General features: G+C 30.1%; 2 protein-coding genes across 2 annotated transcripts; one reads left to right on the top strand and one right to left on the bottom strand.

Annotated features, from left to right (window-relative positions):
- Nucleotides 1–544: 544 nt before the first annotated feature.
- Nucleotides 545–9,585, top strand: LOC123271218 (slit homolog 1 protein-like). The gene is made up of 2 exons (XM_044737484.1): nucleotides 545–1,385; nucleotides 7,458–9,585. Exon 2 carries the CDS (start codon nucleotides 7,488–7,490, stop codon nucleotides 9,378–9,380), a length of 1,893 nt encoding a protein of 630 aa, XP_044593419.1. The 5' UTR covers nucleotides 545–1,385; nucleotides 7,458–7,487; the 3' UTR covers nucleotides 9,381–9,585.
- A 2,162-nt stretch (nucleotides 9,586–11,747) lies between these two features.
- On the bottom strand, nucleotides 11,748–13,389 carry LOC123271728. Its single transcript, XM_044738122.1, has 2 exons — nucleotides 12,339–13,389; nucleotides 11,748–12,256 (listed from the first exon to the last, which is right to left on the bottom strand). The coding sequence occupies exons 1-2, from the start codon at nucleotides 13,387–13,389 to the stop codon at nucleotides 11,883–11,885; spliced, it is 1,425 nt and encodes a 474-aa protein (XP_044594057.1). The 3' UTR covers nucleotides 11,748–11,882.
- Nucleotides 13,390–14,325: the final 936 nt, after the last annotated feature.

The following is a 14,325-nucleotide window of genomic DNA, read 5'->3' as shown; positions in this document are numbered from 1 at the left end:
ACCCCCATGAAATCGGTCGAGCCGTTCAAAAGTTACAAGAGGGTTACACACACACACACACACACACACACACACACACACACACACACACACACACACACACACGATTTTCGAAAAACGGGGTAAAACCAATAACTTCCCGATTTTTGAAAATTTTCAATTTTCTTAGCGGGAAGTTAAAAATCAATTTCAGTTTCGAAAAAACTGCTTTTTTTTGACATGTTGAGAATAGAGCACTACCTCAACGCTTCGCTTATGAGGCGTGCAATTAAAAATTTATAACAAATTAATTTTTTATTAAATTGCTCATTTTTTCCAAAAGAAATTTTTTCTCCATGTATTGTTTATCAATATATGTCTTCATAAGGGTGATGAGTATAAAATAAAACATATACATTCTCAATTTTCTATTTGCAATATAATAGATTACGTAACAAAAATTTTTTTTCTTCTTTATAGTACTTTTTCCTCTTAGCGTGTAATATTATTGTGCATATAATTTTTTCTAAAAATATTTTTTTTTAATAGTGAAATTAGGTCTGAATTTTAGTGATCAGGCTTGATATCGACCTTTTTATTTACTCGCTCTTGCGAGAAGTGTATTGTCCGAGCTGTATAAAGGGTAGTAAAAAGTGTAGAGCATACAAAGCTAGGGTAAAATATAACTGAGAATTTAGAAGGTCCATATAGAATATTGGAGTATTAAACGGAAGAAAACGCGACGAGTAAACCGACAGACACAAAGAAAAAGTGAGAAAAAAAGTATAACGTGCTATAGACTAATATTTTATACACAGACCTCATGGTTAACGCCGTGTAACCGTATTATATGTATAGCAAAATGTGCTTCCAGATTAGTGTTAGTGTTTCTATTGTATAGTTAGAGTAGGAGAAAAATAACCCGAAGAGAGGGAAATTGGAAGACTTCTACGCCGACTCCGAGTCAGTAATCCAGCAGTCTGGAGCTGACATTTCGAACAGTCGGATTTCTGTATATATTTTAAGTTTCCATTTTTAAAAATTAGAATATTTACATCGCCTAGAATTAGATCAATCTGTGAAGAAATTCAAGATTGCTCGAGGAAACTTCCCCGTTTTAGTTATTGGGGGTGGAAGTTTCTAATAACTCGTAATTCAACGAGTTCAGAGGTGAAATTTTGATGTTTACCTGAGTCTTGTACTTTTAATATCACTAACAAAGTCAAACTGTAAAATCAATTGTGAATTGTAAAGAACGATCCGATTTTTTGTGTAAAAAAGTGATCACGTGGAGAAGAAAAGAGATGAAAGTTGGCTTCTATTCATCAAGAGATTTTTGATGTATACGTGAAGTGTATAAGCCAGTTTTTAAAATTTCCAAGGGAGGAATGTCTCAAGGATCACAGGTAAAATTTCATTTTCCAGGTATCTTCCCTAACAATCAGCTAGTAAGATAATCTTATGTTGCGCTTCAGAAAAAAATTTAGTTTTGTTTTGTCGGGTTATATTTATCTCTAAACCGACCTCATAAAATAAATTCGCCCAGTATTTAAGTTTTCAAGAATAGAATATTGACTACAAATGATCTAATTTGATTTAATTGAATCTAAATCTAAAATCTCCAATAGATTCAGAAAATTTGCTTAACTCTGTTATCAATTGAATAGATTGCAACACTATAAATGGAAACATAGTTCTATAGACATCGATTCGGACTCTAATTGGATTCTCATATATGTTATTTATGTTTTTATAAAATAATGTAACATTTTTTTATATACCTCTATTGAATTTGGTAATATTACCTTGGTATAATAAACATCATCAATCTATATCATCATGATTTTATTCACAATTATTTAATGTATTCTAAAAAAGTATACTGAGAAAACAGCTTGATTTAAATTCGTAGATTTATTTGAAATAACCTAAAAATACGTATTTAATATGAACAAATTTGTTTCATTAAAATTCGGATTACTTCCAACCAAATACTATTTTGTTTTGGTTTAATTGATTGAATTCGCTCATTTATTTTATTTAAGTAACATTTGTTAATAGTAACAAATCTCGTTTGAAATAAATCATAAGACGTTTGTGTCGCTACTGTCGCTATTTAAGTTATCGTAATCAACATAATAATACCTTTATCCTAGCGTGTTATAATTGAGTAATTTTGTATACATACATGAATTTTAAATGAATTTAATAATGGAAAAAAACTATCAAAATCCAACTCGGATCTAATAATTTTAGTTTATTAGAAGAAACCCTAATATAAATTATATAAATAAACTCATCCTCATTGTTTTCATAACCCTAAAAATAGCTCAGATATTATTTACTATACTAGAATTGAATTTGCGCGCGCAAGCGCGCGCCTCATATTTATTGTCATGATATATTTATGTGTCGTTTATGTATATTATATTCACTTTCAACCAATCAGAATGAGAATAAATATTTTCAACCAATCACATCACGAATAGATTGGTTTCATATACATTTCATCTCAATTTTATTATGGGACTAGAATTTCAATTTGTGCGCGCAAGCGCGTGCCTGACTGTAGAGTTTGCATATATTTTCATGCTTATGATATATTAGAACTATCACGTTACGAATAGTTTGATGCCACATACATTTCATCTCTATTTTATTATGGGACTAGTCACTAGAATTTGAATTTGCGCGCGCAAGCGCGCGCCTGACTATAGCATTTGTATATATTTTCATGCTTATGATATATTCGACCAATCACGTTACGAATAGTTTGATGCCACATACATTTCATCTCTATTTTATTATGGGATTACAGAGAATGATTTCTTTATCGACATTCAAATATCACATTTGTTTATAGTTAACAAATCTGATTTGACTGAAATAAATGATTTTAGAGTATTAAAGAAGTATTTGTTAACTATAAACAAATAACTATTAGATTGAAATAAATACACTGAATAAACCATAATCTTTGTCTCAAATAAATTAATTTAATTGTGTCTAATAATTATTAGTTGGTGGTATTAAAATAAGAGATTTCTTTATAATAAACGAGTCTCATTTAACTCAAATAAATAGTCTTCTTCAGATTCTGAAGAATACATACATTAACATTATAAATTATTTATACACAAATAGCAAAAAATCAACTATAAAAATTAAAATAATCAATTCACCATAAAAAGATCATGACAGCAAGTCAGTATATCAAATATGACAAAATATAAGCTAAGAAAATTTCATTTTTCATTAATTAATTGTAAAATTAATTAATTCATAAAATATGTTATTATTTAGCATGGCACAAAAAAAATGAATTATTATTGGACTAAACTTTTTCTTTTTTCAAAAAACAATAAGAAATATTTAAAAATAATAAAAACATTTGAAAATTCAATAAATTAATATAGATGTAGTATTCAGAGATTTTTTTTTTAACTTGAGCATACATATGTTTCTCGCAACATACATATTTCTTATTATAAAAATAGATTAAAAACAGCTAATTTACGATTACATCAACACATCACAGCGGGTATTCTGTTTTTATTTTTTTATATCGATACTAATAGCCATAAAAAGTGGTGATACATCCGAAAATTACGCATTTAGGGAAGATAATCTTTTTTTTTATTACATAGAAGATTTTATAACATGAGTTTTTATATATGTAAGTAATTTACTTTTAGAAACTTATGTCAACTTCGAAATATATTTGCGGTGAAATTGCAAGTAATTTTTTAAGATATGTAAATATTATCTAAAGAATGCACAGTAAAAAATTTTGCGTCATTGCGTCAAAAAATTTTGTGTTAAATATTTAACATTTTTCTGTGTTAATTTAACACAATAAATGTTAAATTTACACAAAAAAGTGTTAAATATTTAACACAAAATTTTTTGACGCAATGACGCAAAATTTTTTACTGTGTGTATAATTACTAATAAATAATTATATGCTAAAATCTTCAAATATGTAACTTGAGTTTCTAGAGGAAAATTTATCACGTAAAAATAAAAGAGTAGGAACATTTTTTGTTGCGGTCAACTTTGAAAAATAGATCCGTATCTAATTGTATCTATGTATATTTTGATACTTTGTTGGAGTATCGGTAGGCAGCTGCTTACCTTTTCTCCAAGCCTTATGGTATCACTTTATAACTCTCACAAAAAAATTTTAATTACATCCGTAGAACCCACAAAAGAATTTCTTAACATTTTAAAGAAAAAAAATTATTTCTTATACTATAATCTTGAATCTTCATATTTTAATGGATTTTAAATAATTTTTAATTAATAAAAAAATATCTCTTTATTTTCAAAATACTTATAATTATTTATTATCAACGCCAAAAATATAAGAAGTTAATAATAATTAATACACACTGATAAAAAAAAATTTCCTTTGAAAAATATGGGCATTTTTATAACAAGAAATTATTTTTTTGGAAATTTTCAACAATTTTATTTCTTAACTGAATAAATCAATATTTTTTTTCAGTAACTTTTACGTTGGAAAAAAGTTTAGTAGATCTGGAAAAAAAAAAAATAATTTTAGATAGACAACTTGAGAATATTCATTCAAAATTGTTAAAAATTTCGAACAAATTAATTTCTTCACAAAAATGCTCATTTTCTTCAAAAGAAATTTTTTCTCTCAGTGCACCACATATTTACTCTAACAATTGTTTTTGGACAGAAAAAAAACTTTTTTTCTCGTATCAATTGACGAAAGTTTCCGTTATTTCTGTAACATACTGTCTTCGACAGAAGCTACCAGTAGAAGTATTAGATGCGAGTTTCCTAGAGGTATGTAAGGCAGTTGTCATGGTACAATATTGTCAAAAAATTAGAGATTATCCAATTTTTAATTGAATTCATCTCGAGTTATAGGTGGTCAATCGACTACAAATTTTTAGGGTAATTGTATCATCATGTCCTTAATAAGTACACAAAAATGTAGAATTTTCTGACGGTGTGTCTTAACTACGACAACTACCTTTAAAAGAACATGTTTGAATATATTCATTATCAATTGATCTGCAATATCGACGCCTTTGTTATAAATGTGCAATCCATGTCATCTAATCTATTAAGTTGGCGATATAGTTTAATTCAAGTCTACCTTAATTTAGTGACTTAAACAATGTGTTTTTACCATAATTGGTCTTGGTTGAATCTTATTGTCTAAATCTTACTACTAAATCTAAATCTTATCTTAGGTATTAATCAAATTTCATAATCAATTACCATGTCAACATTAATCGATTACCTTTTTCATATTTTTATACTATTAAAAGTAATCATCGTTATAATATTATGTATACTTATAGTCATACACATTTCTTTTGTAATTTAAAATGCCTTGGCGTTGGCATTTATTATCAATAAATAAATAAGTAAATAAAATAAATAAGTACTTTTTAGTTAGGTTTATATTTTAACAATTTAATTCAAATTATCAGAAAATTTCCTTTAGTCAATCTTTTCAATGCTATATACATCATCTTAATCTTATATCTGTTCAAAAGTTATGAAGTTTCCACACGCGCTTATGAGACCCATTCACAATTTACCTTTGAGTTACTGATTGTAAAAATTAACAAAAAGGTACCGGTGGGTAATAAGACCTAGCACAGGAAGATTTAAAAAAAAATCGAAAATATTGCATTTAACTATCGAATTGTATCATTAATCTATATTTTAATACATTAGCCATAAAATATAATGAAGTAATGGTAATTTTCACCATAAACAAACACAAAATTGAACTTTATCAAAAACCTTACGAATAGGCTTTATTTTATTACGGTATGGTAATAAGGCCTACGGGTTAAACATACTGGAAATAGTTATACTATACTAAATAAAATTGGTATTAGAGATAAATCATCACTTACATTTAGCAACAATACTTTTTAAGATGTTGATAAAAATTAGAACAATGATTTTAAATGATTAAATATAAAATTATAAAAAATGCTTACTATTTACTCAAACCATTTTCTAGGATTCTTTCTGCGCTACTTTAGCATATGACGGATGATAAAATATAGAAGACAGAACGTAGTATCTAAACTCTATAAACTTGTCGCGATATTTCTATGCTACACTGATAAAAAAATTAGGAAAACGGTTGACCCTAAAGGCCATCCCTGCAACTTCCCGCTAATTCCGTTAATACCTGGCCGCTTTTTTGAGCTCTTCGAGCTCAAAAGTACAATCTGTGTGTTGTTTTAAGCTCTCCGAGCTCAAAAAGATACCTTTTCTATGCTTTTGAGCTCTTTGAGCTCAAAAGTCTGATAGAAGTTTCATAGAACACTATTTTTTGAATGTTCATACCGCAATAACTTTTGAATGAATGAACCGATTTTTACGCGGTTGGCGGCATTCTACGTAGTTTTTTAAGCCTTATAAATAATTTCTAAGTTTCAATTGGTCAAACTAGAAATTTCGGAGTAACTCTGAAAAAACCCTTTTTTCGGTTTTCTTTCGTTCACGATATCTCTCGAACGAATCAACCGATTTTGACCGGATTGGCGGCGATCGACGTGGTTTTTCAAGGTTGAGAGCTGATTAGTTTTTGGAATAGATCGGTTGAGCCGTTTAACAGTTATCCCAAAAAAACCACTTCAGAAAAAATTTTTTTTCCTACTTTTTTTTAGATTTCTCCAAATTTCTCAAAATCTATCGGTCCGAATCGGTTCAAATTGACAAAAAATTTAAGTTTGGCAAAGCCCTTTCGAATGGCACCAACCGCGATGAAATCGGTTCAACCGTTCAAAAGTTATAAGAGGTTTACATACTTACACACACACACATACATACAGACATAGTGACACCCTCGCGGGAATAGTCAGGAAAGCTTCCTAGGACCTCAAAACGTCGAGATCTGATGAAAACTCGATTTTCGAAAAACGGGGTAAAACCAATAACTTCCCGATTTTTGAAAATTTTCAATTTTCTTAGCGAGAAGTTAAAAAATGACTTGATTCAAGAAAAACTTTTTCTTCATAATGTCATTATTGTTTTAAGTAATTCAATTCTCGTAACTTAAGAAATTGATTCTCGAATCAAGAAACTTGGGTGTTTTGAAATAAGATATATACAACTTCGCCCAAGAATTTCTTTCTCTTGGATTAAGATAGACGGTAACATTGGTTCAAGATATTACCTACTTGTTCCAAGTATGGCGCGACTCTTGAATTAAGATATTATTTTACTTGTTTTAAGCATATAAATTTTTGTATTTGCGATTAGATCTCTCACTCCAAGGAACATGAAATCAAGACAAGAATTTCTTGAAATAAGACAACTAGTTCTCTCCAAAATAAATTTCTTGGAGCAAGAATATTTTTCTTAAATAATTTTTTTTACCGTTATATTTAAATATCATTAGGCCTTAGTACCTGAAAGTATCTTATATGTTAATCAAGAAGCCAAAATGACCCCAAAATTTGCTTTTGTTACAGGGAAGACAACCTAGCAGGTGACCAGACGGAATGGCGACGCGCTCAAACTTATTTCCGGCGTTGTCGATCGTCTTACTACTTTCTATGACAATAACAACCATTGAAACCAGTGGGGATTTGTGTCCAGCTGTCTGCAAGTGTGAAGATGAGTTTTTACGAGCATCTTGTGCTTACGCGAATTTGGAAGTGGTACCAATTCAGCTAAACCCAGAAATTCACCACTTGGATCTTTCTATAAACCGAATAACGAGTCTTAATTTAGGGTTTGGTTTCTATAACAATCTTGAAAGTTTAGATCTATCTTACAATATATTACACACCTTAGGATCAGATAACTTTCTATTACAAACGCACATGGAGATATTGAATGTCAGTAACAATAACCTTCGAACTATTGGCAGAAATTCTTTAAGAGGCTTAGAATCTTTAAGAATTTTCGATTTAAATAACAATAACATCACGGAAATGGATTCCACAACATTTCGCCATACAAGCGAATTGGAAGATTTGAATCTCAGCGGGAATTCATTAACAAGCTTACCAAATGACCTTTTTAAAAATTTACACAAAATACGGAATCTTAAATTAAATCGAAACTCACTTCTTGAAGTCCCGGCAAATAATCTTCATCTAGTTCCTAGTCTAGAGAACTTAGAACTATCCGATAATTTGATTCAAGAAATATCTCATGATTCTTTGCCGACATTACGATCTTTAATGTCGCTTAATTTAGCTAACAATTTAATCCAAATTATAAATGAAGAAGCATTTCAACGATTACCAGCACTTGTGTATCTCAATTTAGAAGGTAATAATCTCACTTACGTGCCAACATCCGCTCTATCGCACTTGAGTCTTTTGTCAAATTTGATTCTGTCAAGGAATCCACTTGAACGATTAGATAATTTAGCTTTTCGTAATTTATTTGAGCTTAAAACAATCGATTTGCGTGAATGCACTATTTTATACATCAAATCTCGTGCATTTGCGGATAATGTAAATCTTGAAAAAATATTTCTTGATGGAAATCACGATCTAAGGCATTTACCATCACGGATTTTATACTCAGCGAGATATTTAACAACAGTCTCACTGCGTCATTGCAATTTGTCAAGCCTTGAACCCACGCACTTTCCAGTAGATGGATTAAATCTTTTGCAAATTGGTGGAAATCCATTAATTTGTAATTGTTCTCTACATTGGCTCTGGAATGTTATTCACACCACTGAAGAAAACAATGGATCAAAATTGGTTGTAGATCGTGGAGAAATTGTTTGTGCAGATGATGTTTTTAATGGCAAATTATTAATGAACCTAACGGAAAGTTCTTTGCGTTGCCGATTGAGTTCGTTGTATTTATCATTATTAGCCGCAGGATGTTTGACGGCTGCTGCAATAATACTCATTTTAGCTGGTTATATAACGCGTAATAATCGTCGGAAGAAAACTTTCAATCGTCCTACTCGTCCTGAGTTATTAGTTTATGTTGGGTTAAACGAAGATGTTCCAAAACGTACTCTTGTACACTCACCGATTAATCTTGATCTTTACCGTTCTCCACTTTCATCATCAAGCAGAAGAGTTTCTAACACTCAAAGAAGTTCGAATAATCACAATGATATGTTTAGCGCTTCGTTCTATCAAACTCAACCCAATAATCGAGATCTCACTCTAGATGATACCTTCAATGAACCAATAGAAAACCTGAATCGATATAGAAACTCGGATTTAGAAAATTTAGGCGCAGTTAACAATGATCCTAATTTACAAAAGTCAGAAGTTTATGATAATAGCAGTGTTTATGGAGTACAAAATTCAAATGTAAGATGTCAAAAGAGTACTACGGATAGCGACTACGAGTATGAATATTATTCATCGCCAATGGTGCTATCTGCACAAAAGCCTCACATTGTGTTTGTCTGAGTGTTTACTTTCAATGATTTTGTGTAATTACGAAGAATGCAGCTGAACTATAATATTTATGTCTGTTGAATTTTGCCGTTATTTAATGCCGGACCTCATAGTCATACACAGAAAGAAGAATTTCTTGATGAAAACAAAATTCTTGGCTCAAATTTTCGGGTGCCTGAAGGAAGACCGAAGTTGTGTTGGCCGAAGTAAAAATTTTTCTTGAAATTCTATTCTCGGTGGAAGTCATTTTTTTTAATTCAAATTATCATAAATACTTGATAAAATAATTTTTTATATTTGATCAAGGTTTTTAGATACTTTAGGGAAGCAGCGCTACCTATTTCAGCTGAGAAAAAAATTTTCTCACCTTGAGAAAATTTTTCTCTTGAATATTTGATACCTATTTTATATTATTTTACCGTGCAATTATACATATTAAATGAAAAAAAATGATGAAATATTATTTGATCTTCCTATTTGACATGTTAATCAATAAAAATATTAATGAAAATTTACTTTTATCGAGATAATTAATTATTTGGAGCAAGAGAGAAATTTTTTCGACAAGAAAATTTACTTCTATCAAGAACTAAATTTTTTGGAGCAAGAGGCTGAATTTTCTCAAAACAAGATTTTCTTGACTTAAATAAATTTTCTTGGATCAAGATACGTATTTCTTAAAGCAAGAGAATTAATTTTGTTGGAATAAGTGAAATTTCCTGTTTCAAAAAAAAATTTTTTATTCGCTCAAGAAAATAATTAGGAAGAAAAATATTTTCTTGGCTCAAGTGAACCTTTTTTTCTGTGTATAGACGTCTACTATTGATGCTTATTTGATGAAAAAGAAAAAAGTTTGGAAAATCCAAAAGTGCACGCCTCATAATCTCTTTTTCCATAATAAAATTGATTAATATAAAATACAAATACTTTTAAATCTTTCGCGCCATTGTCTACCCAGAAAAGAAAGGTACTGCACAGGTGTTGTAAACGAACCTTATTTACATAGATATAGACTTAAAAACGATAAGTGGATTTTAGTTTATTGCTAATTATAATTAAACTACATTGAATGAGATCGTGATCTTCGAAAGGACTTAGTTTTGGATAATACTGAAGTGTATTAAAAAAAAATGGACTTGATCAGTTAAGTTTTTCGGCAGTTATCGTGACCACGCCAGTTTCCATACATCAGACACACAGACGTCCACGGAATAATTTTTTTAAACATTTTTTTATATATTCAAAAGCAAAATGTCATAGGTGTTGAAACTAGTGTTTTTTCATGACATTTATGTGTAAATATTATTCTACAAGTGCGAAAGGAAATAAATAGAGACAATTTTAGTTCAAAAAATCTCTTGATTTTTGTAAGGCGAGAGTAGAGCACTACCTCATCCGCTTCGCTTATGAGGCGTGCAATCACAAACACTTTTGAGGTGCGTGAAATTAAACTGTAATGTACGTTTACTTATTTGGATGGATGTTGATCTACAAAACTAACATCACTGTAAATATCCATGCATCTCACAAGGAAACTCTCTCCGGTGTCCCCCTCCGATTTTGATGAAACTGAGATATGTTATTCTCCGTCGAAATCTAAGAGACACGTATTTTTTTTTATCTGCGGAAAAACATTTCTAGGGGGTGAAACTACCCCTCAAAGTTTAGCCTCCAAAGGGGTGTTTTTCAAATTTCGCATACTTGCAGTTTAAATAATCGAATGGGACCAATTGCATAATTTTCAGGGTGGAAAATCATGAAAAATGCTTTTGGTTTTATAATAAAACAATGGATAGAACAAAAGTTATGAGGGTTGAAAATCACAAAACTTTTATAAAAAAAAAACTATTCGATGGATTTCAATGAAACCAACGGCAATCGGAAGAGAAAAAAAAAGTAGAGAATACGTCTTTCGGGGTTTTTCCGAAAAATTAAGTTTAGGGGGTGAACATCCCTTAAGCATATCTACATTGACCACCAAGAAAATATCGTTTTTTATATTAATTTCGATATGAATTCATCAATAATAATTTTTTCGTACATTTCTAGCATTTAGAAAATAATAATAATATTATATCTTAATATTTTACTTACTTGTTTACTTCTCATCCCAAACTTTATTTTGTGTATCGGGACATCAAATATTATAAATGTCATGTAATGTGAATCTGTTTTGGAAAAAAAAGAAAAAAGAAAAAATGCTTACAATATATGCTTTACTATAATCAAATTAAATTTAAAAATAATTTACAAATGAGTTTTTACAAAAATATTTAATATTTCTGATGTTTATGAAATTTAATACTTAAATTCATCATTTTGTCATATGCAGATCTGTTCAATATATGTTTTGCAATCGTGATGTTCATGAAAAAAATATTGAAAACACAACGACTTTTTGCACCATGAACAGCGGATAATTGCTATATTTTGACAACCAGGAACCTCACAATGAGAATTGCATGATCCGTGAAATGCAAAATCCACAGGATTTTCGAACTCATCTGGTTTTACTTATGTGTAGCCACTTTTGTACCACGAGTACTTGAATAAATTTATGTACCGAGGAGATGACAATTGGATATGTGTAAGTGATTGTAATTTTATAATGTTATTTCGTAAATGCAAGTTTATGTCCAAATTCATCAAAACTGTACGATCCGAAAAATATCGAACAAAATTTTTCCATACTCGGAATCCAAAAACATCAAGCGGTTGAATTTTCCCAGTTGTACCTTTTGGTAAGATCATTACTTCAGTATCTTTATTTGTTGGTTTAACGCTTTGTACAACTTGAGGACAATGCCCAGTCCATGAGTCAATTAGTAATAAAGATTTTGGGCCCACATTTGGAAAAAACACCCTCTCCAACCAAATTTTGAAATGATCTGAAAATTAAAGAATATGAACTATTTGTATCAACAATAACTTATGCGCAAACCAGAAAAAAAAATAAAGAATAATTCGTACCTGATGTAAGTTTTCCTGATTTTGATGCTTCTATGTATACATTATGAGGTCTAAAAAGTGTTGTTTCAACTATTGGTCCAAATTTACCACTTGGTTCTTTTAGAACCAAAAAAAGTGGGGATAAAAGGTTTCCATCAGCGGATACAGTTGGTTGAACTGTGTAACTATGAGTAGTAGAAGTAACAGATTGTACAAGACATTCTACTTGCTTCTCTCCTTCAACAGCTAAAGTTCGACCGGAATGCATTTCCAACTGAAAACCACTTTGATCTGAATTATATACGTTTGCTAATTCATAAATTTTAATTTTTTGTTTTACATTATTGACGAATTCCTCAGCTTGCTGTTTTAATGATTTACTATCTTCAATGGTTTTGGACGTGATAAACTTATTTATTTTTCTTGATACGATGCGATGTGCTCTTTTGAATGACGCGATCCACTTTGTTGATGCTTTAAAACGGAAATCTTCCGCACCAATTTCTTTTTGAGCTTGTAAGGCCCATCTTTTTATGTCACAATCATGTACGATTAAACCTGCATCTATAGCTGATTTGAAATTTTGTAATGTATATTCACAAATTCTTGCTAATTTTTCCTTATAAGTCCCTCCCTGATTTAAAGTATGAGCCCATCTTCGTAACTGTCGCACAGATTGTACCTTTCTAAATTTTTGTCTAACACTGTCTAAACTTAAATTTCTTTTTTTGCCACTACGCCAGTACTCGACGGCTTTCAATTTATATTCATAAGATAAATTTTCAACATCCTTAGTGCATTCGTCGATAGGTGTTTCTTGATCAACTAGTGCATTTGCCCACTCTTTATCTTCCACGACTTCCATCGTCCAATCTTTATACGGTTCTTGGAAATGCAAAGAACTTTCTTCGACCATTTCGACTCCGGAGTATTCGTTCATAGCATTGAGTAAAATATTTTCAAAACTTTCTTTGATTTGTATTTCTTCGTCATTTACTGGCAATTCTGGAATGTTCATGACTTGAAATGTTGTTAAGAGTAGTCTTATAACATTTATAGGATTGACTTTCATTTTGCTCTATGTACTAAAATAAAGATTTTCGTACAATTTTAAATTATTCACTTATTAAAAAAAAAAAAAAAAACACGATTATAATATTGAATTATAAAAGATGAAGTACATCGCAGTAACTAAACTAATCTCGAAATGATACATTTATTTATACTATGTTGTTTTTCACATTACTGACTCATATATACTAAAAATATAATTATCTCTTTTTTTGTATGAGATAACGATGAATGATTATTATGATTATAATAAATCATTATAAGCATTTTTTCTTTTTTTTTTTTTTTTTCCAAAGCAGATTCACATTAAATGACATTTGTAATATTTGATGTCCCGATACACAAAATAAAGTTTGGGATGCGAAGTAAACAAGTAAGTAAAATATTAAGATATAATATTATTATTATTTTCTAAATGCTAGAAATGTACGAAAAAATTATTATTGATGAATTCATATCAAAATTAATATAAAAAACGATATTTTCTTGGTGGTCACTGTAGATATGCTTAAGGGATGTTCACCCCCTAAACTTAATTTTTCGGAAAAACCCCGAAAGACGTATTCTCTACTTTTTTTTCCTCTTCCGATTGCCGTTGGTTTCGTTGAAATCCATCGAATAGTTTTTTTTTTATAAAAGTTTTGTGATTTTCAACCCTCATAACTTTTGTTCTATCCATTGTTTTATTATAAAACCAAAAGCATTTTTCATGATTTTCCACCCTGAAAATTATGCAATTGGTCCCATTCGATTATTTAAACTGCAAGTATGCGAAACTTGAAAAACACCCCTTTGGAGGCTAACTTTTGAGGGGTAGTTTCACCCCCTAGAAATGTTTTTCCGCAGATAAAAAAAATACGTGTCTCTTAGATTTCGACGGAGAATAACATATCTCAGTTTCATCAAAATCGGAGGGGGACACCGGAGAGAGTTTCCT

The sequence above is a fragment of the Cotesia glomerata genome, linkage group LG9 (assembly GCF_020080835.1).
Source record: "Cotesia glomerata isolate CgM1 linkage group LG9, MPM_Cglom_v2.3, whole genome shotgun sequence".
Classification (NCBI taxonomy): Eukaryota; Metazoa; Arthropoda; class Insecta; order Hymenoptera; family Braconidae; genus Cotesia; species Cotesia glomerata.
This window is presented reverse-complemented; position numbering and strand designations above follow the sequence as displayed.